A 25,521-nucleotide genomic window follows, 5' to 3' on the forward strand; every position below is an offset into this window, starting at 1 on the left:
CTGCTCAACAATATTTGTATTAAACGTTTTTTATGTGAAAAAAAGTAAATAACTAATGAGAAATACAATGACGCCACAAATTCTCAAAGTTTGTTTTGCAACTTTTGTATTCCTTGAAAAAAATCGGTTACACGATAAGGGACAAAAAATAGGTTAGCTACGCCTCTGTTTATCACGTTAGTAACTTTATCTGTGCTCTCTTTTTAGTGTGAATGAGAAAGCAAACGTTCCTTCCATAGATTATCTACTATATTACAAGGTTCCTTCGTCTAGACTTTTTACTCAGTCTACGACTACACTACAACTATTTGTCGGATTTATTTTGGGTGTAGTGCACAATCAGTATAAGATTTTAATCTGTGCCTGCCATAAACAAAATTTTCACTCCTTGTCACCTCCTCCCTCCTCACCTCCTTGGGCGATTGTCTAAAAGGATGTCTAAAAGGCTACTTTGACAGTGACACTTGACAGTTGTTCTGTCTATTCCATAAACAAAACCTATCCTTTCTCAAGTTGAGTTTGAACATGGCGGTCGGTAAAAATAAAGGCCTCTCGAAAGGCGGTAAAAAGGGCGTTAAAAAGAAGATGTAAGTTCGGAATATACTTACAAACCCCTTCTTCATTCAGCTTTCTTTTCATTTAAACAGTGTAAATCACAATTGGAATAGTGATGTTCAAAATACTTACAGATCAAACATGACTCGTGTCGATAATCAAAAGTTGCATTCCAAGTTTTCAGACGAGTTTGGTAAATTCCTGTGTCTGTATATGTTGGAAAATTGCAGTGCTAATTAAATGCGTGTATTCGTTGTATATTCTGCGTATTCTAACTACGGTACTATTGATGGTATGGTGAATGTTTTAAGGTTATGTTAATCTGTTATTTTCATTTCCAGTGTCGATCCTTTTACACGCAAAGACTGGTACGATGTTAAGGCACCGTCGATGTTCACCAAGAGACAAGTGGGAACCACCCTTGTCAACCGTACTCAGGTTCGTGGTAATTTGTTACTTTTGATAGGTTACCGACCTCATGTTGGCCTCTTGATCTATGAAGTCTTGTAAATATACTAATTCTGTAGTTACTGTTAACAAAGAAAACGTGTTTACTCGTTAGTAAACTAGTGAACCCCAAGTTTATGATCACACAAAGTGTGTGCAAAGTTAAAAATATCAATAGTTTCAAGCTTTGAACATGTGATGAATGCCATAAACAAATGTCAGTACATCTGTCTTTTTTTGGGTATTATGTGTACACAAGTAAAATTCGTGCAATTTTACTAGGCCCAGGTCACTAACATCAAACAAGTGCTAACGAAAGTTGTGCGAGTGAATAGACATCTTCTAGGCAAGCGTGCTCCATTAAAGATAGGTCAAGCTACTTGTAACCGGCCAACTTGGATGGTGTGGCTAACCCCAATAAGTAGTTGTTGAGTTATCATCTAAAAATGGACCTCAGTAAAACTGATGTTTCTAAAAAATTGGCTTTTAATTAATTTTTAGTTTGGTCATTTAGCAATAATCTTTATTCAGTAATTTACAGAAAATAGGTATGATTATTTGTTAGTATGTTCAAACTTGGAAGCTTCTCAGTATTTCAATTGGGTATTTGGCTATGTCAAAAATTAATTATTTCTCAGTGATTATTAGATAGAGTCTCCCAAAATACGTAAAATCCACGTACTTTGTTAGTTTTAAGCGTAATACCCAATTTTAAATTATCGATCAAACTAAAAAACACGTCAAATGATTGTGACGTCACATTTCAGTATTTCATAGAAACGCGCATACTAAGCTCACGTTTTGACGTTTGATAAAAAGTTACTGATTTGACTAGTAGTCAAATACCGAATTATTATTGAAGCAAATGATGATCCACCTAGCTCGCAATGATTACAGAACTGATGAAAACATTTGTTCCCTTTTGATTTACTGCTGATTTTATCATGTCATGTTTAAGACAGTAAATACACGAACAGATTCCTGTAGTGATTCTTTTGTTGTAGGGAACAAAAATAGCCTCTGAGGGCTTGAAGGGCCGCGTGTTTGAGGTGTCCCTCGCTGATCTTCAAGCTGACACTGATGCGGAAAGGTGAGTTAGTATTTTTTTAATCCATTGTCCACACTAATATTATAAAGGCGAAAGATTGTGTGTGTTTGTTACTCTTTCACGCAAAAACTACTCATTGGATTTGGCTGAAATTTAGAATGGAGATAGATTATACCCTGGCTATACATAGGCTATTTTTTATTTGGGTATATCAGAGTTCACACAGGATTTAAAAAACCTATATCCAATGAACAAAGTTGTGGCTTCAGCTAGTTATAAATGTGACAGTGTGTCTGTCTGTTTGATACCTTTCCAATTTTGGCGAAATTTAGTGTAGAGATAGCTTTTTGCATGTAGCATTATGAAAGGGGTAGTATATTTAATTGAGACTGATTTTTATAATTTTTATGATAGTGTTTTTACCTACACTTAAAGGAAATTTCTAAATAATTTTAAACACATATCCAAAATTGCAGAACCGGTAGGATTCGACCCTACGTCGAAATTTCGTCACTGGCAGTACCTGATAGTCTAGCTGTATTAACTTTACTTACCATATATTTCTTTATGTCCAGGTCTTTCCGCAAGTTCCGTCTGATTGCCGAGGATGTACAGGGCCGTAATGTTCTCTGCAATTTCCATGGAATGGACCTCACCACTGACAAGCTCAGGTTAGTTCACATAAAATGCATTCAAATTGTTAAAATGTGATATGATTGTGCAGTGTGACGATCACAACTTATGCAATCATGCGTAAGTTAAGTTATCATATTGCTGCAGTCTTAATTATTGATTCTTCTTCACTCTGGTACGTCACTACTACACGTTTATCTCTTGTGCGTTCTGAATTATTGTTATAAATTAATTTATGTTATTCTTACTGCAACAGTGCATTTTAAAGGTAACAGGTACATACCATGATTAATTTGATGTTTTCATTTGTTGATATAAAAAATCTTCAACCCAATTGACCAGGTTTTGGTCCCGTAGTGACCACCTTGTACCTGTTGCCACAAACTAAGTCAAATCATTAATTACAGTACTAAGCAATTACAGTAAAGTTTATAGTAATAATATAAATTATTTCACGCAATAAAACTGTTTTGTAGCCACAATGAAAAATAAGAAGTCTGTTTTGTTTGCCAGTTCCTTAAATCCATTTCATTTTCATATTATGTTAATATTGCAGTCCAGCTATATAATGTTGCGTCTATCGCCTTTATATCGTTTCAAACTGCAAAAAGTAACAGCTGCCATATGACATAGTGCCTTTGCGGCTATCTGCAAAGGCCTTTCGTATCGTTGCGACATATATTTTACTATAATATAACATCTACAATGGCGCCGATTCTCTTGCCGGTCTTCAAAACTAAATTTAGACTATTTGCATCTTTTTCTTTTTAATATGGCTAAAAAGGGATGGAACATGAGTTTTACATTTAAAGACAAAATTTTAGTGCATGCTACAAATTTAAACAATAGGCTGTTTAAAATTTGTTTAAAATTTGTAGCGTGCACTGAAATTTAGTCTTTTAATGTAAAACCACTGTTTTAAGTTTAATTTGTTCAATGTTTCGTTTCATTGTTTTAAGTTTTCACTTCCCCACTGACAAAAAAAATAGCAAACGAGGAGGCAGGTCACCTGATTTTAAGTGATTACCAATTTTATTGAATTTTAATATCATTTTGCCTTTGTTCCCAGATGGATGGTAAAGAAATGGCAGACCCTTGTGGAGGCCAACATTGACGTGAAGACCACCGACGGATACCTGCTCAGAGTCTTCTGTATTGGCTTCACAAACAAAGACTCGCTTAGTCAGCGCAAGACCTGCTATGCTCAACATACCCAGGTATGTATCCATACAAACATATTATGTTGATTATTCCATCATTTGTTGTTTTTATCTTAAAACTAAATCAGAAATAGATAATTACGTAAGCAGCAGCATTCCAGGGATAAAGGGAAACGAAGACTTTACTAACTAATTTTATTCTTTACTATGCTTATTAACTAAATTTCTTGGTTTTATATGGTGTCCCCTCTACCATACTGTAGGTAGTTGGCAACGAAAGTCACGTACGGAAGCTAGTGGAAACCTTGGTGATGCTGTGTGCGAAACGCGCTGTGGGGGCGAATTTCCACATGTAGTGTGTTGGTCATGCTAGCTCCCCTGATGGAGCCTGGGTTTTTATGATACTGGTATAATCCATAACTCGATTCATCTGTGCATTGTCTATGTCCAACAATAAACAATGTAGCCCATACTATAATTAGCGAAAGTGTGCCTGTCTGTCTGCTAGCTATTGATGGTCCGTTTGTTTAATTAACTGACGAAATTTGGTAAAGAGATAGCTTGCATCTCGGGAAGCATATGGCCTACTTTTGATCCAGAGTTCCCACGAGATTAAAAAAACGTAAAACATGGACGCAGTTGTCGGCACCATCTGCTTGGTACAGAGAGTTTGCATCTTTGAGACTGACATGATCTGCTTTTTATCCTGAAAAAATCAGCGTTTCCACGGGATTTTTGAAAATCTAAATTTACGCAGACGAAGTCGTGGACATCAGTAGTAAAAATGAAATTTTATTTTGAAAGTTAAAAACCTTGACACATGATTCTTTGAACAACGTAAAATCCAGTCGTGAGAATAAGCTATAGTACAATAATATAATATGCAGTCCAGCTCTATAAAGCGTACTACATCACCTTTATAGCGTTTCAAACTGCAAATATCACATGCTACCACATGATATAGCGCCATTGCTGTAAAACTAAGTAAAGGCCTTTCATGTCGTTGCTACAGATTTAAACAAACAAAAGGCTTGCTTGTCTTGTTTAAAAACAAAAATAGTACAGTTTGGCGGCCTTATCACATCAACTACAAGTTGGGACAGTTCTTGCAATGGAAATGAGTCAAAATGAGAAATTTATTTTTCAGTTGCAGTTCATTTGGCAATTGAAAAATTATCTCTGAGTAGTAAGTAAGTCTTTTGTTGTTAAAAAATCCTTATTTTATATTCTACTTTCTTTCCAGGTCCGCGCAATCAGAAAGAAGATGTGCGAGATTATCACCCGTGACGTGACCAGCTCGGAGCTGCGCGAGGTGGTTAACAAGCTCATCCCGGACTCCATCGCCAAGGACATCGAGAAGGCTTGCCACAGCATCTACCCCCTCCGCGACGTTTGTATCAGGAAGGTAAGTTGATGACTAGGACACATTTGGCTAAAGATTACGAGCGTAATTCGGACGCGGAAATCTATTCGGTTTTTATCCGCGTTGATATGGCTTACCTAACATTTCCTTACGACAAATTCTAGCGGATATCCGCGCGTGAAAATTCTTTTCGGCATTTTGTCAGCTCATACATGCTTATAACATTTGTATACGACACGTTTGAGCGGAATTCCGTGCGCCGTAATTGTTTTCTTCGTTTTATCCGCGCTGTTATGGCGCCTTCCTAACATTTCCGTATGATACATTTGAACGGAATTCCGCCCGGAAATTCTTTTCAGTGTTTTATCTGCTGTCGTGCTGCTGCTCCTAACATTTTCATACTACAGTCGAGCGGATTCCGTGTACGGAATTTCTTTACTGCTATTTGTCTGCACTGATATGACATTTTCCTAATATTTCCCTTTGACATCCTTTCTTGTCAGCATTTTGCCCGCAATATTATGTTCTTCAAACAATAACATACGACATTCGAGCGGAATTCCGCTAGTCTTTTACCACTCGTGATTTTCAGCCAGATTTAGAACATTTGGCGGTTCGCCATTTGGTAAAACTTATATTGGGAATCAACTGATAAAAGTTTTGCCCCAAATCAATAGAGTTAACCCTTTTGTTAAAAATATACCTAAATGATGATACACCTAGCTCGCAATGACACATTACATGATGAAAACTCATGTTCCCTTTTGATTTACCATCTGATTTCAACCCAAAACTAACAAACTTGTAACTTAACCGTATTTGCCTTGACATAAAGTTCAAATTCCAGGTAAAAGTATTGAAGAGACCGCGTTTCGAAATCGCTAAGCTGATGGAACTCCACGGGGAAGGCGGTGGCGGTAAGAGGGGCGAGGTCGGCGACAAGTCTGAGAGGCCCGAGGGCTACGAACCGCCCGTGCAAGAGAGTGTTTAACATCTTAATATACGTTAAAAATGTACTACCTTGTATCATTTGCTATACCAAATCCTAAAATCTATAGTTTTTTATCCAGCTAGGTTCTAAGGCTGAGATCTATAGAGCGCACTTTGACATTGCTCAGACTTAAGATTGCGTTAAAACGAGACTGATTTATGTGAGAGATAAACTTCTCTGTCTTCTCCGTCTTGTTTTAACTCTTGTCTTAAGTTTACTTAACAAGACCTCTACCTACTTAACTATGTAATGTATGAAACACAAAATGAAATTTAAAAAAAAATAATTGTGGTCACGAACTAAAAATAAGTATTTTCAATAAGTATTTTCAATTTTCAAAGTTAGATAACTATATCAAGTGGGGTATCATAGGAAACTGCTTCACCTGTGCATTCTATAACAGATTTTTATTTATTATTATGCATCATAGTTTTTGAATTATCATGCAAAATGTCGAAAAAATACGACTAGGACGGAACCCTCGTTGCGCGAGCCCGACTCGCACTTGGCCGGTTATTTTAAATATTATGTCAGTTGACGTCGTTGACCAGGTAATGCATATTTCGATTCAATATAAATCAACATTTTTGTAGTAATAAAATAAAAAAGGTGAAATAGCAAAATTTTTATTAATGTACTTAGTCATATTTATAAAATTAAAGCGTACGAAAATATAACAAAATTTGTTTCTGTTTTCTTAAATAAATAGTAGCAATTTACATAAAACAGTTAGGTACCTATCACCATCTTACTAATATACATACATACATAAAGGGAATATATCTACTTATTTCATATAAAAAGTTATAGTGTTATGTTAACTTGAGTATACTCATAACTAATTAATAAGATTCAAACAGGATTTCAAATTGATCTGATCTCAAAATATATATTATCTACATTTTATAGTAATATTTTCAAAAAGAAACCGTTAATTTATATCATCTGATCGCACACTACAAGACCTGAAAGGAGTGTAAGAACCGCACGCAACTGATATGTTCAATGAGTAGATACTAAAAATATGTGTGTAGCATCAACGGCACGAGTTGGTAGCAGCGGATGTGCCGAAAAATATGTATGACATCAGCAGATGTCAGAGCGTCTGATGTTGTCGCATCGCATCATGCTGGAAATACGTCTTTCGTATTTTCCATAGAGTAGGTACGTACTCAATAGGTAGAAAGTATTTTGAATTTCGGTTATACTCATTGTGAAAAATGCGTTTCTTGTGTCTCGTGCGGCAGTGTGCGATCAGGCTTACAATGACTTACCAAATATAAGTTCCGCAAATTGCTATAGCGCTGGAACCATGTCTCATTAACATCGAAATGACGTCATTTTGACGTCAGCCGAAATAAAAATATACCATCAGCTCGCAACTTCAGTCTAGTGCTGACGTCACTAAAATGGCGGCCACGCCCATTAGCAGTTTGCGGGACTTATAACATAAATTATAAATAACTAGCGACATCTAGCGGATGAAATAATTAAAATTAATTTAACAACCTCTAGGAAAAAGCTATTTTTTAATTATTATTTCAAGTTTTAACTGTGTTGTTAAAGAAAAATCTTCGGCCAATAAAACTTGGCTTTTAGCTTTCTAACCTAAGTAATTTACACACACACAGTAATGTTCCAAGCAGAAATCAATTTAATTTATCTATAAAAGTTTGTACTTTATGCATTTATGCAACAGTTGGGTTTGAGACAATCTACGTCTACGCCTATTCTACTGTAAAATCGATACATTGTATTTTTCGATATGAAAAACGAAAGTTTGATATTATAATTACCAAAGTAGTCAATCATAATTAAATGTAAAGTGTATCTAAATGTAAAATTCAAAATCTATTAAAATAACCTGGGCCCAGCGAGCTTCGCTCGGCAATAGGTTGGTGTTTTCCCTGAATTCTGAATAAAATAACTCAATTATCTATCTAAAATAATTAATTATTGTCATTATTGTCATCTTATGTTACTTTTATACATTTAATTTTATGTTAATTTTAAATAGAAAATTAGTAACATTCTTATCGATTCACTGAAAGGCATGGTTTTGGAATCTAATAGGAATTTGTCTGCCTATCAGTAACTCGGTTTCCAAAATTTCATATTTATAAATTAATATACTTACTTAATAAAAACAAGGTGAGGCCAAACGAGCGTAATTTTTTGAGTTGTGAGTCGCGCGATACCATACGGATCTCTAACTATTCGGATTACAGTACGCGGCAGAAAGAAATATACATCGGCCTTTAGAATGACATATCGGCTTTGTAGAGCCTTGTCTCTGTCACTCATACCTATATGAAGTTTTGTCGGTCTCAACGACAGAGACAACGCTCTACAAATCTGCTATCTCCTTCTAAAGGTCGATGTACATTACTTTCGGCCGCGTAGGTATTGTCAGTAAGTTTTGGAGTTTTAGATCTTTGCTCAGAATCTCCTAATCATGGATCTGTCCATGATTAGTAGATTCCAGATTGAATCATGGACAGAAACTCCTCGGCTGACAACTTGAAGCACAATAATTCATCCACATTATTTCCAAATGTCAATGGTAACCTGAGATACAAAACAAACATCTTGTAAGCGCAGTGAGCACCATTTTTTTGTACATAGAATCTACCAACCATGGTACGCAAACCCCTCGGCTGCCTGGAAGAACCGATTGTCTTAAAACAATAATTTATCCACATTATTTGCAAATGTCAATGGTAACCTGAGATACAAAACAAACATCTTGTAAGCGCAGTGAGCACCATTTTTTTGTACATAGAATCTACCAACCATGGTACGCAAACCCCTCGGCTGCCTGGAAGAACCGATTGTCTTAAAACACAATAATTTATCCACATTGTTTCCAAATGTCAATGGTAACCAGAGTTACAAATCATATCAACACATTCACGCGAACTGAGTTTTGAGCTCGGTATCCGTGGAGACGATCTTGACGATGGCGCAGGGTTTCCTCCGCCGCCTCACCAGCATCACGAACAGGCATATGGCGGATACAGTGAGGGAGATGGTGCAGAAGGCGGACAGGCCCAGCTGCGCCGCGGCGGTGGAGTACGTGCCGTGGTACACGAGGGACTGCAGGCTCTCTGGGAGTTCTTCCACGGACTGAAACAAGTTCATCACATGACTAAAGTGAGTGATTTCCATTATACATAGGTATAATATGATAAAACGGCTTTACTCACGTATTTTGTCGACGTTAGCCCGACTAGTTTTGAACCCATCCGGGGTCCTTTTTCACAGGGACTCGGTTCTCAACCAACCAGGGTCACTCAGGGTCTCAACCGCGTGTGAGAACTCAGTCCCAGTGAAAAAGGACCCCGGATGGGTTCGAAACTAGTCTGGCTAACGTCGACGAAATACGTGAGTAAAGCCGTTTTACATGCATACTTAATTCTATGTTTTAATACGGAATCCAATCCCTCGTAATTTAACGTAAAACCAGTAAAACATTGGTCGCTGCAACCATGGTTGCGGTTGTAGTCGCCACTGGCGGGAGGCATAAGAATGGGGGACTTAGGCAACATCTCCAGGGACGAGAGAATCGCGGCGATAGTCTCGCCGATGGCACGGCGAGGCTATCGCCGAGATTCTCCCGTCGATTTCGAAATTCCATCTCCACAGGGCCGACGATAGTTTGCGATTCCCTTGCCCGTGGAGATGGTGCCTTAAATATTTTTATGATTTTTTTCCACGTGGAATTAGGTTTTTAAAATCCCGTGGGAACTCTTTGATTTTCCGGGATAAAAGTAGCCAATGTCACTCTCCAGGTCTTTATCTATACCCATGCAAAAAATCACGTCAATCCGTTGCACCGTTGCGACGTGATTGAAGGACAAACCAACAAACCAATAAACTAACAAATCAACAAATAAACACACTTTCGCATTTATAATAAAGGTAGTACTGATAGTACTGATATAATAAGGGTACTGATCATACGCTCTATTATTCAGTAAAATTAAGTAGGTTGACTATCCAAACCTATTTTAACACGGTTTTAACCAATTTCCAGCAAGCCTCGGTAGCGCAGTAGGCAGCGCGTAAGTCTCATAATCTTAAGGTCGTGAGTTCGATCCTCACCCGGGGCAATGATTTTATATTGGATATCTATCTAGGTATTTTTTTTCAATATTCAAATATTTAGGTAGATATTTATAATATGTAGGTAATAGCTAAATATACCATTTCAATCCAAGCGATGGGCAGTATGAGTCCTTGCGGTAAGTAGTGGACAGGGCCGAAAGATTCCGGTTTCTTCACTTGAATGTTCAGTTGCAAGCTGAAAGAAATCAATAAATTATTTCTATAGGTACGTCTTGATAAAACCATTTCAAGGCGTTAAAACGTTCTATTTTCAACTAGCTTATGGCCGCGACTTCGTCGGCGTTGGCTGCGCAAATATCTAACCCCTATTTTACCCCCTTATGAGTTGAATTTTCAAAAATCGTTACTTAGCGGATGTCTACGTATATCCAGGTCTACGGTCTAGTAGTGTGAGCTGTGCGTTGATAGATCAGTCGGTCAGTCAGTCAATCAGTCAGTTAGTCAGCTTTTCCTTTTTATTTTTATTCAGATACAAGTTAGCCCTTGACTGCAATCTCACCTGATGGTAAGTGACGATGCAGTCTAAGGTAAGGCCTTTTATATAGGTATGTAGATTTTAGGTAGACGTACCTAGGCACTGGTGTTTGTAATTTGTATTTAACAATTTTTAAAGCACAGTGTGGCTTTGCTTGAAGCACAAGCTTGAAAATTGTTCACATGTTAATTTGGTTAAGTTTGCAATCAATAAAGTTAATACTTACTTAGATTTCCCACTCAAAGCGATGCCAAGCGTGGGGTGTATATCGAGGTATGACTGGTGCTGTTCCGAGTCAGGGTTGAGGCCGACGAACCGCTCCCGCAGAGCTGGGTCGCCGAGGTGGAAGTGTGGGAACGAGGCAAGCGCTGGAGCCCCTACAAAAATAGTATAGAATTGTATCTACTCGAAGCAAAGTTCAACAACTAAAATGTGACTACACTCCAAAACTTGTGCTGCAACTCAGAATACGACAACCTCCCTGCCCCAGTGGTGAGCATTTTGGTCTTATTAGTGGAAGGTCCAGGGCTCGATTCCTGGCATGGGAAGTTTGGGGTTTTATAATTTCTAAAATTTCTCGGCTCAGGTCTGGTGGTAGGCTTCAAACGTAACTATTTACCGCCTTACCGGCAAACCGCGTTCCGGTACGATGCCTTATAGAAACCATTGGGCATGGATTTAATAAAAACTGCCATACCCCTTCCAGGTTAGCCCTCTTCCATCTTAGACTGCACCATCACTTAACCACCAGGTGCGATTGCAGTAAAGGGCCGTTGGGATGGTATTGGTGTGATGCTGAGATCAGAAGGTTGTGTGTTCAAATCACGTCGCGGGGTCACTACTGTTGGGATGGTATTGGGGTGTGTGGTGCTGGAACGGTCATAACACTTCGAACTTTTTAACTAAATTATTCTTTCAACGCGTGTTCGCCCGACGGCCGCTTGATAGGGCCTGACTACACCGTACGCGTACTGCCTTAGCTCCCGAGTAATGCTTAGTCAGCTCCTACAAGGCTAACTTGTATATGAATTTTTAAAAAAATACTTTATCGTTACCCATAGCACACTGAGTGACGTCTATCACGCCGCGCGGCGGACAAGAGCCGGTGTCGACTTGGCAGTAGCACTGGTTGGCGGGGTTGTGATCAGGGTCGTCGAACACGTTGCGTGGCATTGCGTACCGGAGGAGGTTCACACCGTCGCCCATCTGTGAAGAGAAACGGCATTCAGAAAAACGCAGAACTGGTTTGACGGTCACATTGAATGTGAGGTCTTTTCATTCGGCTTCACCAACTCGACCTGCGTTTCTCTACTGAGGTCGCCGGCTCACTTTTGCTCACCACCTCCCCCTTCGCTCAACTCGACCTCGTAGGCTCGCTTTATTTATGGTACGGCTCCACTAGCGGGAATCGGAAAATGATCCGAGTTCGAGCAGCATTAATTCGGCATTCGGCAAATCAACTGGCCACACTAAGCGGGAATGGCGGCGAATGTTTTGTGTTTGGTAAATATTTAAATGAGTTTAGAATATCACCTGGCTGGCAGACATGACTTCTGGGACAGCGAATAGTTTCCCCTGAGGTGTATTAAATATATCCCGGGAAAACAAAAAAATTCCTAACCCAACAATCAATTGCAAAATCTCATCTTTTGGCTAACAACAAAATTTTTCGTAACCTTTAAAAGATACGCATCTATTCTTAATGTCTTAATCTAAAACGCTAAATCTACAATACAGCATTTTCAAAAAGAAGAAAGAAACCCGAAACCGTGAGTGTTTGAACAAATTTTCCAAAAAACTCCATCCATTTTAAAGGGACTTTTACGACTGTTTGGCGTGGAACGTTACGATTGCCGCTGGCCACACAATTTGAGATATCACAAATCATTTGCCGAATCCCGATAGTGGAGCTGAACCATCAGAACCTCCTTCGCGACAGGACAGACAACACTGCGTGGATTCAGGGTGCCCTAATTTCGCTCTGAGCTACATAGGGCATGTTTGCATTACTTATGAACTTAATGATTATTAATTATTCAGGGCCGGCCCGTATGTCATATAGACTAGACGATGCGATGGCCTAGAATGCCTAGATCGCTTGAATTTGGGGTGCGGCTTAGGCACACGTATGCTCGCTAGTTGCCATTGCAACGTCACATAAAGAGAGGCACGGAAACACACCCCCCCATTTAGAAATGCGCCCCCATTGTGAGCAATATTATACCTACCTAAATATTTTATTTTGTAGCAAAGTAGTCTCAAGGGCGCCATTTATATACCTAATTGGTCTAGGGCGAAAAGTTGCTTGGGCCGGCGATGGGCGTATTGTATAGCCAAATTTTGACCAGAGTTTCAGTCATAACTACTTTGAACGGTACCATAACTCGATTTATTTATTTTTGAATTGTCTGTCTATCTCCCTGTCTGTCTCCGAGATTTCTGCACTGTCCCATAAAAAATTTGGATTCCAACTTCTCAATCCTGATGCTGTGCGGGACCGGACCTGACCGCCAAAACTGATGGAATTTAGAAACTGTCGGTTATAAATTGATATTGGAGGTACCTACCAAGTAAAGACTTTTTGAACTCGAGGACACAATTACTGATGCTGTAAGCAATTGTATTCCTAAATCGTGGTGATCCCATTCGATTTTTAAGGAATCATGCATTTAAATGTTTTTTTAGGAAATTTGGATATCTTTGTATCACGAGAACGTGCTACTACGGATAGGCTACTTTTTGTCCTGGAAATCAAAAGTTTTTAGTAGGTAGATAGCTATTATGACGTAGCCATGCGCTAAAGAAAGGGTTTTTAAAAAATTCAATCCTTAGGGATTGAATTTTAAATAAAACGAATGAATAAAAACGAACTTACTTCTACATCCTTGACGTAATTAAAGGGTATACTCCTGCACAGGTTCGGAAAGAAGACTTTCAGAGTTTGGTTTCTGTCCAAAAACGTTGGCGGGAATATGGAGCCGTCGGACGCCTCTATTCTAAAAAATAAAATTAAACAGTCTAGTAGGTATAGTCTTCTTCTTCTTCCTTACCTTATCCCACGCTACATGGGGTCGGCACAACATCTTCCACTTTCCACTCATTCCTGTCATTCGTCAACGTATTATCCACTTCTTTTTCACGCATATCCTCTTTCACGCAATCCATCCACCTTTTCTTTGGTCGTCCTCTCCTCTTTTTTCCTTCCACATGCATACTTAACATTCTTCTAGTGACATGGCTTTCTTCCCTCCGCATTATATGCCCATACCATGCCAGCCTATTACCCCTCATCTTTTCTACCACTGGCGCTACTTTCAAACTACCCCTTATATATTCATTTCTTATCTTATCCATCCTTGTCACACCACACATCCATCTCAACATTCGCATTTCAGTCGCATGTACTCGCCCTTCATCCGTCCCTTTTACCGCCCCACATTCTGAACCATACAATGTGACAGGTCTAACGACTGTTTTATAGATTTTCCCCTTAAGTTTAAGGGGCATTTGCGGGTCGCATGTAACACCTGAGACCTGTCGCCATTTCATCCATCCCGCATTCATTCTATTGTTCTATTATATATATAGTATAATATAATTTTATATAATAGTCGGGCTTGCGTCGACTAAACACGTGAGTACATCCCCAATCAGTAGTAGGTACTCTTATTATAAATGCGAAAGTGTTTGTTTGTTGGTTTGTCCTTCAATCACGTCGCAAGGGTGCAACGGATTGACGTGATTTTTTGCATGGGTGTAGATAAAGACCTGGAGAGTGACATAGGCTATTTTTATCCCGGAAAATCAAAGAGTTCCCATGGGATTTTTAAAAACCTAATTCCACGCAGTCGAAGTAGCGGGCATCAGCTAGTAATTTATATATTTTATAATGGAAATCACTCACGTTAGTTTGATCGCAAAAAATAATTGTCATGAAGATGATATGTGTCTAATAATAAAATTTGTTTCATTGAACATGGAAAATTACTTACAATTGTATGCAATTATCATAATATTAGCAACGGCCCGCAAATTTGTTCGCGTCGTTCGTCTACGTGACATTGGCGAAGTGCGTTGTGCTTGGTGTGGCACTCTACTATTATAATTATTATTCTGTGACTCTACTGAAAGCTACAAAGCAAAATAAGAATTTGTTCGCGTAGGTTTCATTTTTAGGGTTCCGTACCTCAAAAGGAAAAACGGAACCCATATAGGATCACTTTGTTATCTGTCTGTCTTCTGTTTGTCTGTCGTGTCTGTCAAGAAACCTAAAGTCCGTTGACCTAGAATCATACCGAATCAGGCAAGTTGGTAGGTATGTTGTTGGTATAGCAATTAGCAATTAAAAATTAAAATGTGTTCATGAACAAATAATAATTACTTAGTAGGCTAGCTACTTATTTTCAACTTTCAAAGTAGGATTTACTTACAAGTATTATATGAAATGCCTTTACTTGTACATTCTGAAAACAGATTTTTATTTATTTTTATGATAATTATTTTTATGCTAACGAGTCTGACTCGCACTTAGCCGGGTTTTTTCATAGGTTTCCGTACTTTGCTCAAACGCATTAGTACCTGTTGTTTTTCTATTTTATGTATTTCATCGTAGTAGTGTATTTAACTAATAACTAATATCTACTTTGGTACTTTTTGTAGATGTTTTTTGTTTTACAAATCTGTTAACGTTGTTTTCATGTAAGTATAAATATATAAAAGGTAAAGTAGACTGACTGATCTATCAAAGCACAGCTCAAACTACTGGACGGATCGGGCATGCAGATAGCTTAATTATGACGTAGACATCCGCTAAGAAACGATTTTTGAAAATTCAACGCCTAAGGAGGTAAAATAGGGGTCCGAAATTTGTGTATCTCATGCGGATGAAATCGCCGGTATAAGCTAGTATAAATATAAAGTAGATATAGATTTAGTTGTTTCTTATGTCACACCGACACACATATGAATGGGGCGAGTTATCGGAGTTCAAAGGTTATCAACACTGATAACTGCTGTGGTTAGCGCCTCATGTATTGCACTGATTACTCGGTAATTATTTATTTATTCCTTATGTATAACGACATAGCCGCCAGAAGTTACACGAAAGAGTTTATTCGTAGCGCGCACCAAACAATCGAACTTTGGTTCTCATAATAACCAGTCTAATTCTATAAAATTTTGTAGACCTAGACCTTTCTGGGTTTTATTATCTAAATATATAAAAGGACTAGGTTATGCACGTGACTTCTTCCGTGTAGACTACACAAATTTCAAATCCCTATTTTACCCCCTTAGCGGTTGAATTTTCAAAAATCCTTTCTTAGTGGATGTCTAAGTCATAATAGCTATCTGCATGCCAAATTTCAGCTCGATCCGTCCAGTAGTTGAACTGTGCGGTGATAGATCAGTCAGTCAGTCACCTTTTACTTTTATATATTTCATATAAGTATATGGTCAGTTTTTTTCCTATATACTATATTTAGAAAAGTTGACGCACTAGGTGAACAGACGACAATAAACGAGTCGCAAGGGGCCGCTGGATTCAGGCGCGTGGCGCAAGACCTTTTTAGTTTAGTTTAGTTTAATATTCTTTATTGTACACCCAAAAGAAAAGACACAAAAAGAAACATGTAAAAGAAGAACATACAATCAGCGGCCTTATCGCTGTGAAGCGATCTCTACCAGGCAACTAGGTTGAAGAGGATTTAAAGGCTAGTGAAACTGGGTTTAAGGCACCTTGGCGTGTGGAAGTCCCTACAAGAGACATTAGAGGTATGTGTTAATAGTGGCCGTCTGATTATCTATACTTACGAATTGCACTCGGGGCTTCCCCAATAAGGCAAAGCTTTATGTCCGTTGAATTCCTCTATAATATTCATTCTGTTTATGTCATGTTCTCCCGTGTTGATCGTGAAAACGTCAGACGAGGTCCCGTTTTTCTGAAAAAGTAGACACTGTATAAGTCTTATCTCTTCACGCGATACTAGCAGATAGAACGCGACAGGTCGAGATGGCAAGCGGGGTAAGAAACAGGGGGCGCCCCGCACACCCGCACATCATCTACGCTCGCCCGCACTGGATTAGCGCGAGGGCTCTGCCAGTGTGCGGGGCGTTCACACCCCGATTGCCATCTCGACCTGCCGCGTACTATAGTAAGTAGATACCACCTATCTAATAAAGTAACATCTGAAACGGGATGCCTAAACAAATCTTTGCAAAACTGCTAATTTTTTGCTTGGTGCGAAGCCAAAGGTGCGAAAAAATATGAAGCCGCTATTTACGTTCCTACTAGGAGTAGAAATCGAAATTTGGCTACCTACTGAGTAGGCTCTCAGAATGAGAACGGTTTCGGCCATAGTCCATCACGCTGGACAAGTCTGGATTGGTAGACTTTCCACACATCTTTGAGAATATTACGGAGAACTCCCAGGCATGCAGGTTTCTTCATGATGTTTTCCTTTACTGTTAAAGCAAGTGATATTTGATTGGTTCAAACTCACAAACTCCCTTAAAGTTTGATACCTATCCTATCTCAGGTCTTAACCTGCACTAGACTATCACTGCTATGGGTATACGTGTATTTTGTATCTGCATGGACAGTGGACACCCACTCCAGACAAGTGTTAGATCCAACTCTTGTTACAATACCAGAGATATCTGAATATTTTTACAGTAAAAATAGGTAAAGAATAATGTACTTACTGTCACCAAAAGTCCGAAATTATCGAAGTTCAGTTGTCCTTGGAAACTCAAATAAGGCTTCGCTAAGGTGATGATATTGTCATCGTAGCCCCAAAGAAATCTGGAAATTATATTTTGAGTTATTTACACTTACAAATTAAAAAGGTGTAGGTACTGAAAACAAAAAACCGGTCAGCTGGGAGTCGGGCCTCGCTCTTTTAGGGTTCCGTACATAATTATGAACATTATATTTTGGATGTATAAAATATTTCTTTTCCGAGCTAGAACATCGCAATAAACCGTGAAAGAAAAACTCAAAAAATGTTAATTTGTTTTGTTGCATTTGTTGTTTGTGTTGCAGGCGTACTTTGCGGAAATCTATGATATAAAATGAACCAATAGATTAATTTGCTATAATCCGCTGAAACAGGTTGAATCTATATGGCGCAATATGCAGCATGCGACATACACCGCCCGCCCTCCCACTGCCCGCCCACCCCATTTAACCCACTTAGAAGTGGACATTCGAAAAATCCTTTCTTAGTGGACACCCACTCTTTACAAAGAACACACCCGCCAAACATGTCTTTAGGACCAGCGGTTTAGGCTGTGCGTATATAAATATATCAGTCACTCAGCAGTCAGGATTTTAAATTTTATAATATATAGAAGATGCAAAAATAGATGTGTTTTCTAAACTCAGTATCCCGCCCTCCAAGAGCGTACCTACGAGATCTTTCCAACAATCGAACAAAAGGCCGTTCGTTGCTTTACTATTTATGGTAAAGATAAATATCAATTCAGTTTACCTAATACACGTGAGTAAAGGATATTTAAATATGTAAAAAAACTACATAACTTTAAGTGGAATTAGTTATAGGCAAATAGCGAGCATGGCCATTGTCATATTTGCGTTAAACATTTTTCCAATGATATAATATTTAGATAGGATATTTTACGCAACTTTACACTACTTAGTACCTACCTACTAAGTATACCTTACCTATTATAGAATTAAGTTACTTGTTAAACGTAAGTTCAAGAAAGTTGTTGAGAATGCAGGTAGCTTACGTGCAGATTTTGCTATCTCGAAGGCAGAACCAGTGTCAGAATTTTAGACTTATTCGGTTTAGATGAAATAAATGATTTTTTGTTCTTTGATGTACAGTTTAGCTAGTTTCTTACACAGAAATTGTGGTTATCTTACTAAAACTGCGTATTTTAACCAATCGTGAGGCCGCTTAACTCTAGGTACTAGTAATCGTCGAGGGTGTTGGCATAATGTTATGACATGTACCTTCCTATACCTATATATTTTTAGACTTTACCTTTGAACTGGCAGCTGTAAAAAAGCTTCCTTGTGATTTCCAAATGTATTCAACGCGGCTTGCACGCCCATACGGGCAAAAAACTCTGCGTTCTCAAATTTTGAAGTCACACCCTGAAAAGAAAAAGGTTCAAGTATAGATTTTATCTGTTTCACAGAACACGACTACTACCAACTCTCGACTGACGACCCTATGTTTGATTCTCATAGGGGTCAATTTTGCAAATATGTCAAGTTTTCTCTGGTTTGGTCTGGCTTTTTGTCACCCTACCGGAAAAGACATGCCACCAAGCGATTGAATCATTCGTTCGTTCGTTAAAAAAGAAACTGGTCGCGAGTGTTCATGAGAGATCTCGAAGCCTCCCAAAAAGCGCTGAGGGTGGCCACCGAGGGGGTTTTTATTACTATTGTATTATTCCGTGGTTTTAGTGGGTAGAAATCCTACATAACCCGATGATCTTAAAGACGAATTTTGCTGTGCGTAGTCTGGCAATGAGTTTTATATGTCTAGATAACGCTAGTATCTTTATGTTCTAAAAGCTGGAAAATAGTCTATAGCTCGAGAGTCTAGAAGGCGTACGGTAAGCGCTGAAACTTTGTGTGGCGGTTCTCCAAGTTACCAGATTATGGCAAACTAGCCTTACAAGCAGATGGTACACCACACAATTCTTAGGTTGAGATTTATAGAGGACACTTTGACTGCTCAGAAACGAGACAGCGTTATCGCTTTATATTAATACTGACAAAATTCTGCCTTATTTACAGCCGTACTCAGAGTCGCTAATCGTTACTTAAGATTAAGTTAAAACGAGACAGATTTATGTGAGAGATATAGCTCTGTCTCGTTTTAACTAAATTTAAGTAAGCGAAGATTAAGTGACTCTGAGTACGGCTGTGTGTCTTAAGTCTGAGCAAAGTCAAACGATACGATCAGATATAGATCTTAGCTGTTGTTCTTTTTGTCTCAATCTTTACTCAAAATAACTGCTATATCATGCATAGTATGTAGTAACTAGGTAGTAAGGTAATAAAAGTCATGGTCAAGGTTTTTCCATCATCCAACCAAGTTCAAGGCTTTTATCAAATTAAAATAATTTTTTTACTTTTTGTTGCCACAATATATGCCTACCTACCTATGTTTATTTTCTTACAAAAATAGTATAATTATTTTCATGAAGAATCCTCTTATAACACTAATTCGTTATAGCCTCGATAGCTCAACGGTTAAAGGAGCGGACTGAAAACCGAAAGGTGGCCGGTTCAAATCCCTCCCGTTGCACTATTGTCGTACCTACTCCTAGCACAAGCTTTACGCTTAGTTGGAGTGGAAAGGGGAATATTAGTCAGCAATTAACTTTGCTAATATTCTTTATATTTTTTTACTAGCAAGTTTCTACCTGATAAAAGAACCTCACTTGTCTTGTGTCACAACACAAGGAAAAAATACTGAGTTTTAATAAATATAAATATAATATTCTATTAAAATATACCCATTCGCTATCACCAAACGACTGTTTACAAAACAAATTGAGAGAAGTCGTCCGCACTGACCTCGATAAGACCTTATAGATAAGAAAATGACCATGTACGAATTATGAGCCTGGTGAACTTCTTACCCGTACAGACTAAGTAGTAATAATATATCAGTGTAATTTAATGTGCGATTGACCGGCTTATGCTAAACGAAATTTTTATTTTTTTTATTCTGAATTTTTTGGGATCTTTTAATCACTATGTGACTATTTCAGATCCATAATTTTATATCTACTGAAATTGAAGATGTACAAACGAAAATTATAAGGTTCTATCGGGATGGGAAATGACAATTTTTGTCGATGTTACTCTTAATCTAAGATGTTATTCCATAGCTACATCAAATCTGTATTGCGTAAGTTAAAGTGGCTGTGTACTTACTTACTGCCACAGATTTCATGTATGAATGGTTTCGGAAATGGAGGGCAGAATTCATCAACGTTACCCGGTGATGAATACTAAAGCTACGAGGGTTGGAGAAGAGCCTACAACAAACTCAGCCGGGTATTCTTTTTTATTATCACCACTTTGCAAAATCACTTATACTTAATAGAACTATCAAAGCTGTTCGGCAACTCATTCACAAGCTTTCTTATCATTTAATCAATCCTTTACATAGTAATAGGATTTTTCAATAAGTTCTGCGCTTACTTTACCGTGACGTGTGTCTACCTACGCCATCATCATGGTGGCCACTTAACTTTTTATCGTGATGTCCGTATGTACATCGTTGTACCTTCCTAAATCTGTTATTGTACCATTGTGTTTTTTGTAGATAATAAGTACCTACCTAGGGGCGTCTAATTTTTTTACGGACGCGGTAGTTTGAAGATTCTTCAATCTCATTACGTACTTACCTAAGTAATTGTTTTAATTGACTGATGTAAAAAATACTTCGAAAAATTAGAGGTGCTCAGGAACTCCGAACCCTCTGAATAGGAGGCCGGGCCCGACCTATCATAGCTTTTATATAGCCGAGCTTTTAGACGTAGATATACCACGGTGTACCCAGCACCTCGATTGCGGGAAACCTGCATCAATCATTATTACAATCTCAATTGTTCTGATCGGCTGTATTTGTGCGATTCTTGTTGCAACAATGCATTGTAGCCAATAGTGAGCGGGCGTCAACCAATCAGAGGTGATTGCGATCGTGACTTTGTAGCTGTCATTTTCCCGCAATCGCGCAGCAGAACCCAGGCAAAAACAAAGACAGGTGACAGTATTGATGATTACTAATAACATGATAGGTACCACAAAAAAAAGGCTAAAAAATATAAAAAAATCCTATATTTTATAAAAGTTTACGATAATATTGCAAATAAAACTGACTGACGCTAGAGGTCAACTAACGTTGCGTAAGTAGGCCACTCGGAGTCAATACCGCGTCCGCATTGACTCGAGTTTTGCACGCTATACATTGCGGGTTTAAAAAATACTAAATCACAAAAACTACAAATTGAGGCAAATGGTTATTGGTATTGGATAAGTTTTTGCCAGCGTTCTGGTTAAACCCTGTACCTATGTACTATATTACAGTTAAAGTAAATTCCAACTCACCAATAAGGGTAAATTAGGCACTGACACTTTATCAAAATGAGCACCCGCGCTGGCTTCGGGAAGGAACTTGAAGTTGTTGTGTTCTTGAAAAGTTAATAGGTCCTTGACGAATTTGATTTTCACTCGTTCTAGTTGTTGCCTGGAAGGAATTTTTTTATTTAATCCATATTTTATTCGAAATCAGATGATGCCTGCGATATCGTCCGCTTGGATTTAGGTTTCTAAAAAGTCCAGTGGGAACTTTTTGTTTTAGCGGATGTCTAGTGTCTACGTCATAATAGCTATCTGCATGCCAAATGTCGGCCCGATCCTGTGGCCTGATCCGTCCAGTGGTTTGAGCGGTGCGTTGATAGATCAATCAGTCAGTCAGTCAGCTTTTCCTTTTTTATACCTACTAAAAAAATTCTTTTTTCTTTACTTATTAGAATTTTAATAACTTTGCTATTTTTAAATTAACATTAACTTCGCTTTGTTATATTTAAGTTAGTAAATTTGTGATTTAAGCTTTAAAACATGTTTTATTTTTCTCTCTAAAAACAATGGTCAACTCTCCCCAGACCCTGGTTCTTGATGGTGGGGAGAGTCGACTCATTTCTCATTTTTTGTTAAAATCTGTAAGTAAGTATACAATTTTACAGTAGCATTATATTGAAAAAGTAATACAACTTGATCTTACATTATTTAATATTATAATTAATACAACTTTCATACAATCTTCAACGCCATTTTACCGCTCTTAGGATGGAATTTTTTAAAATCTGTTCTTGGCTGGCTTGGCTCTAGAAGAAACTTTGTTACCAAATTTCAAAATAACAGTAACAATAATTAAAACTTTCCCATATAAAATTTTAATCCCCTATTTTACCCCCCTGAAGGAGGTTTTCCAATATAAATGAGATTTCCAAAATACAAGTGAACAATAACATACATAATATATTATGTACAGATTTTTATTATTTAAAGCTAATAATCAAAATGCACATTTTCATGCCTCTAACTTCAAGAACAGAACTTTCGTATAACCTTCTAAACCCCACTTATATACATATATTTATATAAAAACACTTATTGACATCTTATTTTGTAAACTATATCATATTAAGTATGTGGTACTTAAATAAGAATGTTATAACAGAATGTTATACCTACCTATACATACCAAAAAATTTTATAGAAACAGGAGTAAATTTGTTTTTTAATACATACCTAGAACGAAAACTAGTTTGACCTTTATTATAAGTGACTAAGCTTAGTAAGTTAATTAATTCCATGAAGCTATACCTATAGTACATACGCGACTGGTCGAGATGGCAATCAGGGTGGGGATGCTCCGTACACCCGCACATCCCCCGCTCTAATCCGGTGCGGGATAGCGCGGGTGACGTACGGGTGTGCGGGGCATCCGCCCCGCTTCATACCACGATTGTCATCACAACCTGTTGCGTACTATAGGTACTAATTATAATATGAATGTCATGTTATATTTATAGGTAGAATCCGAACATCGATAACTTCTGGCAATAACAACAGCCTAAATTGCTTTATTATCATTTTAATCACCACCGTTATTTCATGTAATTGTGATTCTTATTCTATAGAGTGTAAAGTTTATTTTACAATGGGATAGTGATTTATTTGATATGTTCAAATTTTTTTCTTATCTCAAATCTTCCCATGTGAAATGAATTACTTATTTATAAGTACACCACTTAACATATGAAATGTAATTTCTGCAAATGTTTTTTAAGTAAGCTTCTACGTTTTATGTAATTAATGTGGCTAATTCCGTTGTACATAATCTCTAAACTAAACTAAAATGGCACGTCTAAATCTGTTGCTATCCCTTTCATAATGTTGCTTGCGGAAAAGGATAGCACTAGATTTAGACCTGTTAATTTAGTTTAGTTTGGAGATTGTGTACAAGAGAATCGGCCCCATTATCTAATGTATTTATGTTTGCTCCTAAGTTAGTATACCTAGTTGTCGGAAAAAGCTCACGTTTTTATATTATATACTTAGATACACAGCGCTGCAGTATGAACATGTATACTATAGGTAGGTAAGTTATTAATAGAGCAAGATCCTCGAAGCGATCTGTCTTAGTTTCTGAGTAGGTAAATAAATGTGTGGGATAGAGTATAGTCTCTGTATGTATGTACATCTAACGTTCGCATATTTGCTAGCTTGGACCAAGGGCCAATTTAAAGATATCAGCTGCTAAAGGTACGAAAAAACCGGCCAAGTGCGAGTCAGGCTCGCGCAACGAGGGTTCCGCACTAAAGTCGTATTTTTTCGACATTTTGCACGATAATTCAAAAACTATGATGCATAAAAATAAATAAAAATATGTTTTAGAATGCACAGGTGAAGTCCTTCCATATGATACCCCAGTTGATATAGTTATCTTACTTCGAAAATTGAAAATACTAATTATTAGTTTATGATCACAATTTAATATTTTTTTGTGTGTAACCACAAATTCACGGTTTTCAGATTTTTCCCCTAAGACCTACCTACCTGCCAAGTTTCATGATTCTAGGTGAACGGGAAGTACCCTCTAGGTTTCTTGACAGACAGATAGACAGACAACAAAGTGATCCTATAAGGGTTCCGTTTTTCCTTTTGAGGTAGGTACGGAACCCTAAAAACGACTTGTTACTTTTGATTAACAAGTTTAACCGATTTCAATGAAATTTGGCACAGGGATAGCTTGCATCCTGGGTAAGGACATAGGCTTGATCCCGGAAAATCAAAGTGTTCCAACAGGATTTTTAAAAACCTAAATCCACGCGGACGATCTAAATATATAAAAGGAAAATGATGTGACTGACTGACCTATCAACGCACAGCTCAAACTACTGGACGGATCTGGTCTGTCCGTCTGTCTGTCTGTCCGTCCGTCTGTCCGTCTGTCTGTCTGTCTGTCTGTCTGTCTGCTAGCCTTTCACGGCCCATCCGTTCAACCGATTTTGACGAAATTTGGTAAAACGGTAGCCTGTATCCCGGGGAAGGACATACGCTACTTTTTATCCCGAAAAAACAAAGAGTTTCCACGGGATTTTTAAAAACCTAATTCCACGCGGACGAAGTCGCGGGCATCAGCTAGTTTGAAATAAAGGTAAGTAGGCAAGCATTATTTTTATTTTAAGTGGACGAAGTTGCATCGCAGAGCTTCCTTTTTTTCCCGACTGCGGCGAAGCCCAAAGGAGGGTTATTCACATTTTAGTTTATCTTTATCTATAGGAGTTTCAAAGTTCTCAAATAAATACATTTAAAAATTCAATATATATGTAATGTTATGGAACAAATAAAAGTATATTTTATTCAAACTACACTAATCAATTAATAAAGTCACCTTTGTTATAAATTTTAATGCTTTTCTTCGAGATAACACAATCAATTAACCTTCAGCGAGATGAACTAAGTATAGGTATTTTCTGTAAATGTTTTTAACCACTCGTATTTTATACTTCAATATTTGGTATATTATGTAATAAGTAATAATATTATCATTTATACTGTTATCTGTTTTTTTTTTAATGAAAATAATACAGTAAAACTTAAAGCTAGCCTTATCTAATTACTATACAAATCATGCTCGCGTGGAATGGTGCCAAGAA

At 37.8% G+C, this 25,521-nt stretch overlaps 2 protein-coding genes and 1 non-coding gene across 3 annotated transcripts in view; 2 read left to right on the forward strand and 1 right to left on the reverse strand.

Annotated features, from left to right (window-relative positions):
- The first annotated feature begins 429 nt into the window (after nt 1–429).
- RpS3A (ribosomal protein S3A) lies at nt 430–6,222 on the forward strand. The gene is made up of 7 exons (XM_034972260.2): nt 430–587; nt 897–993; nt 2,007–2,092; nt 2,626–2,721; nt 3,753–3,900; nt 5,087–5,248; nt 6,054–6,222. The coding sequence occupies exons 1-7, from the start codon at nt 526–528 to the stop codon at nt 6,195–6,197; spliced, it is 795 nt and encodes a 264-aa protein (XP_034828151.1). The 5' UTR covers nt 430–525; the 3' UTR covers nt 6,198–6,222.
- A 585-nt stretch (nt 6,223–6,807) lies between these two features.
- Nucleotides 6,808–25,521, reverse strand: part of LOC117985514 (scavenger receptor class B member 1-like) — a 32,767-nt gene continuing 14,053 nt past the window's right edge. Inside the window, exons 4-12 of the mRNA XM_034972254.2 lie at nt 21,902–22,040; nt 18,810–18,922; nt 17,503–17,602; nt 16,612–16,739; nt 13,676–13,796; nt 11,856–12,006; nt 11,027–11,177; nt 10,404–10,500; nt 6,808–9,323 (exon numbers count right to left, since the gene is read on the reverse strand). Coding sequence (XP_034828145.1) covers nt 9,108–9,323; nt 10,404–10,500; nt 11,027–11,177; nt 11,856–12,006; nt 13,676–13,796; nt 16,612–16,739; nt 17,503–17,602; nt 18,810–18,922; nt 21,902–22,040 — 1,216 coding nt within the window. The 3' untranslated portion in view covers nt 6,808–9,107. The remainder of the gene's footprint in view (nt 9,324–10,403; nt 10,501–11,026; nt 11,178–11,855; nt 12,007–13,675; nt 13,797–16,611; nt 16,740–17,502; nt 17,603–18,809; nt 18,923–21,901; nt 22,041–25,521) is intronic.
- Nucleotides 10,237–10,309, forward strand: TRNAM-CAU (transfer RNA methionine (anticodon CAU)). Its single transcript has one exon. It is a non-coding gene; the product is annotated as a tRNA-Met (tRNA).

The sequence above is a fragment of the Maniola hyperantus genome, chromosome 9 (assembly GCF_902806685.2).
Source record: "Maniola hyperantus chromosome 9, iAphHyp1.2, whole genome shotgun sequence".
NCBI lineage: Eukaryota > Metazoa > Arthropoda > Insecta > Lepidoptera > Nymphalidae > Maniola > Maniola hyperantus.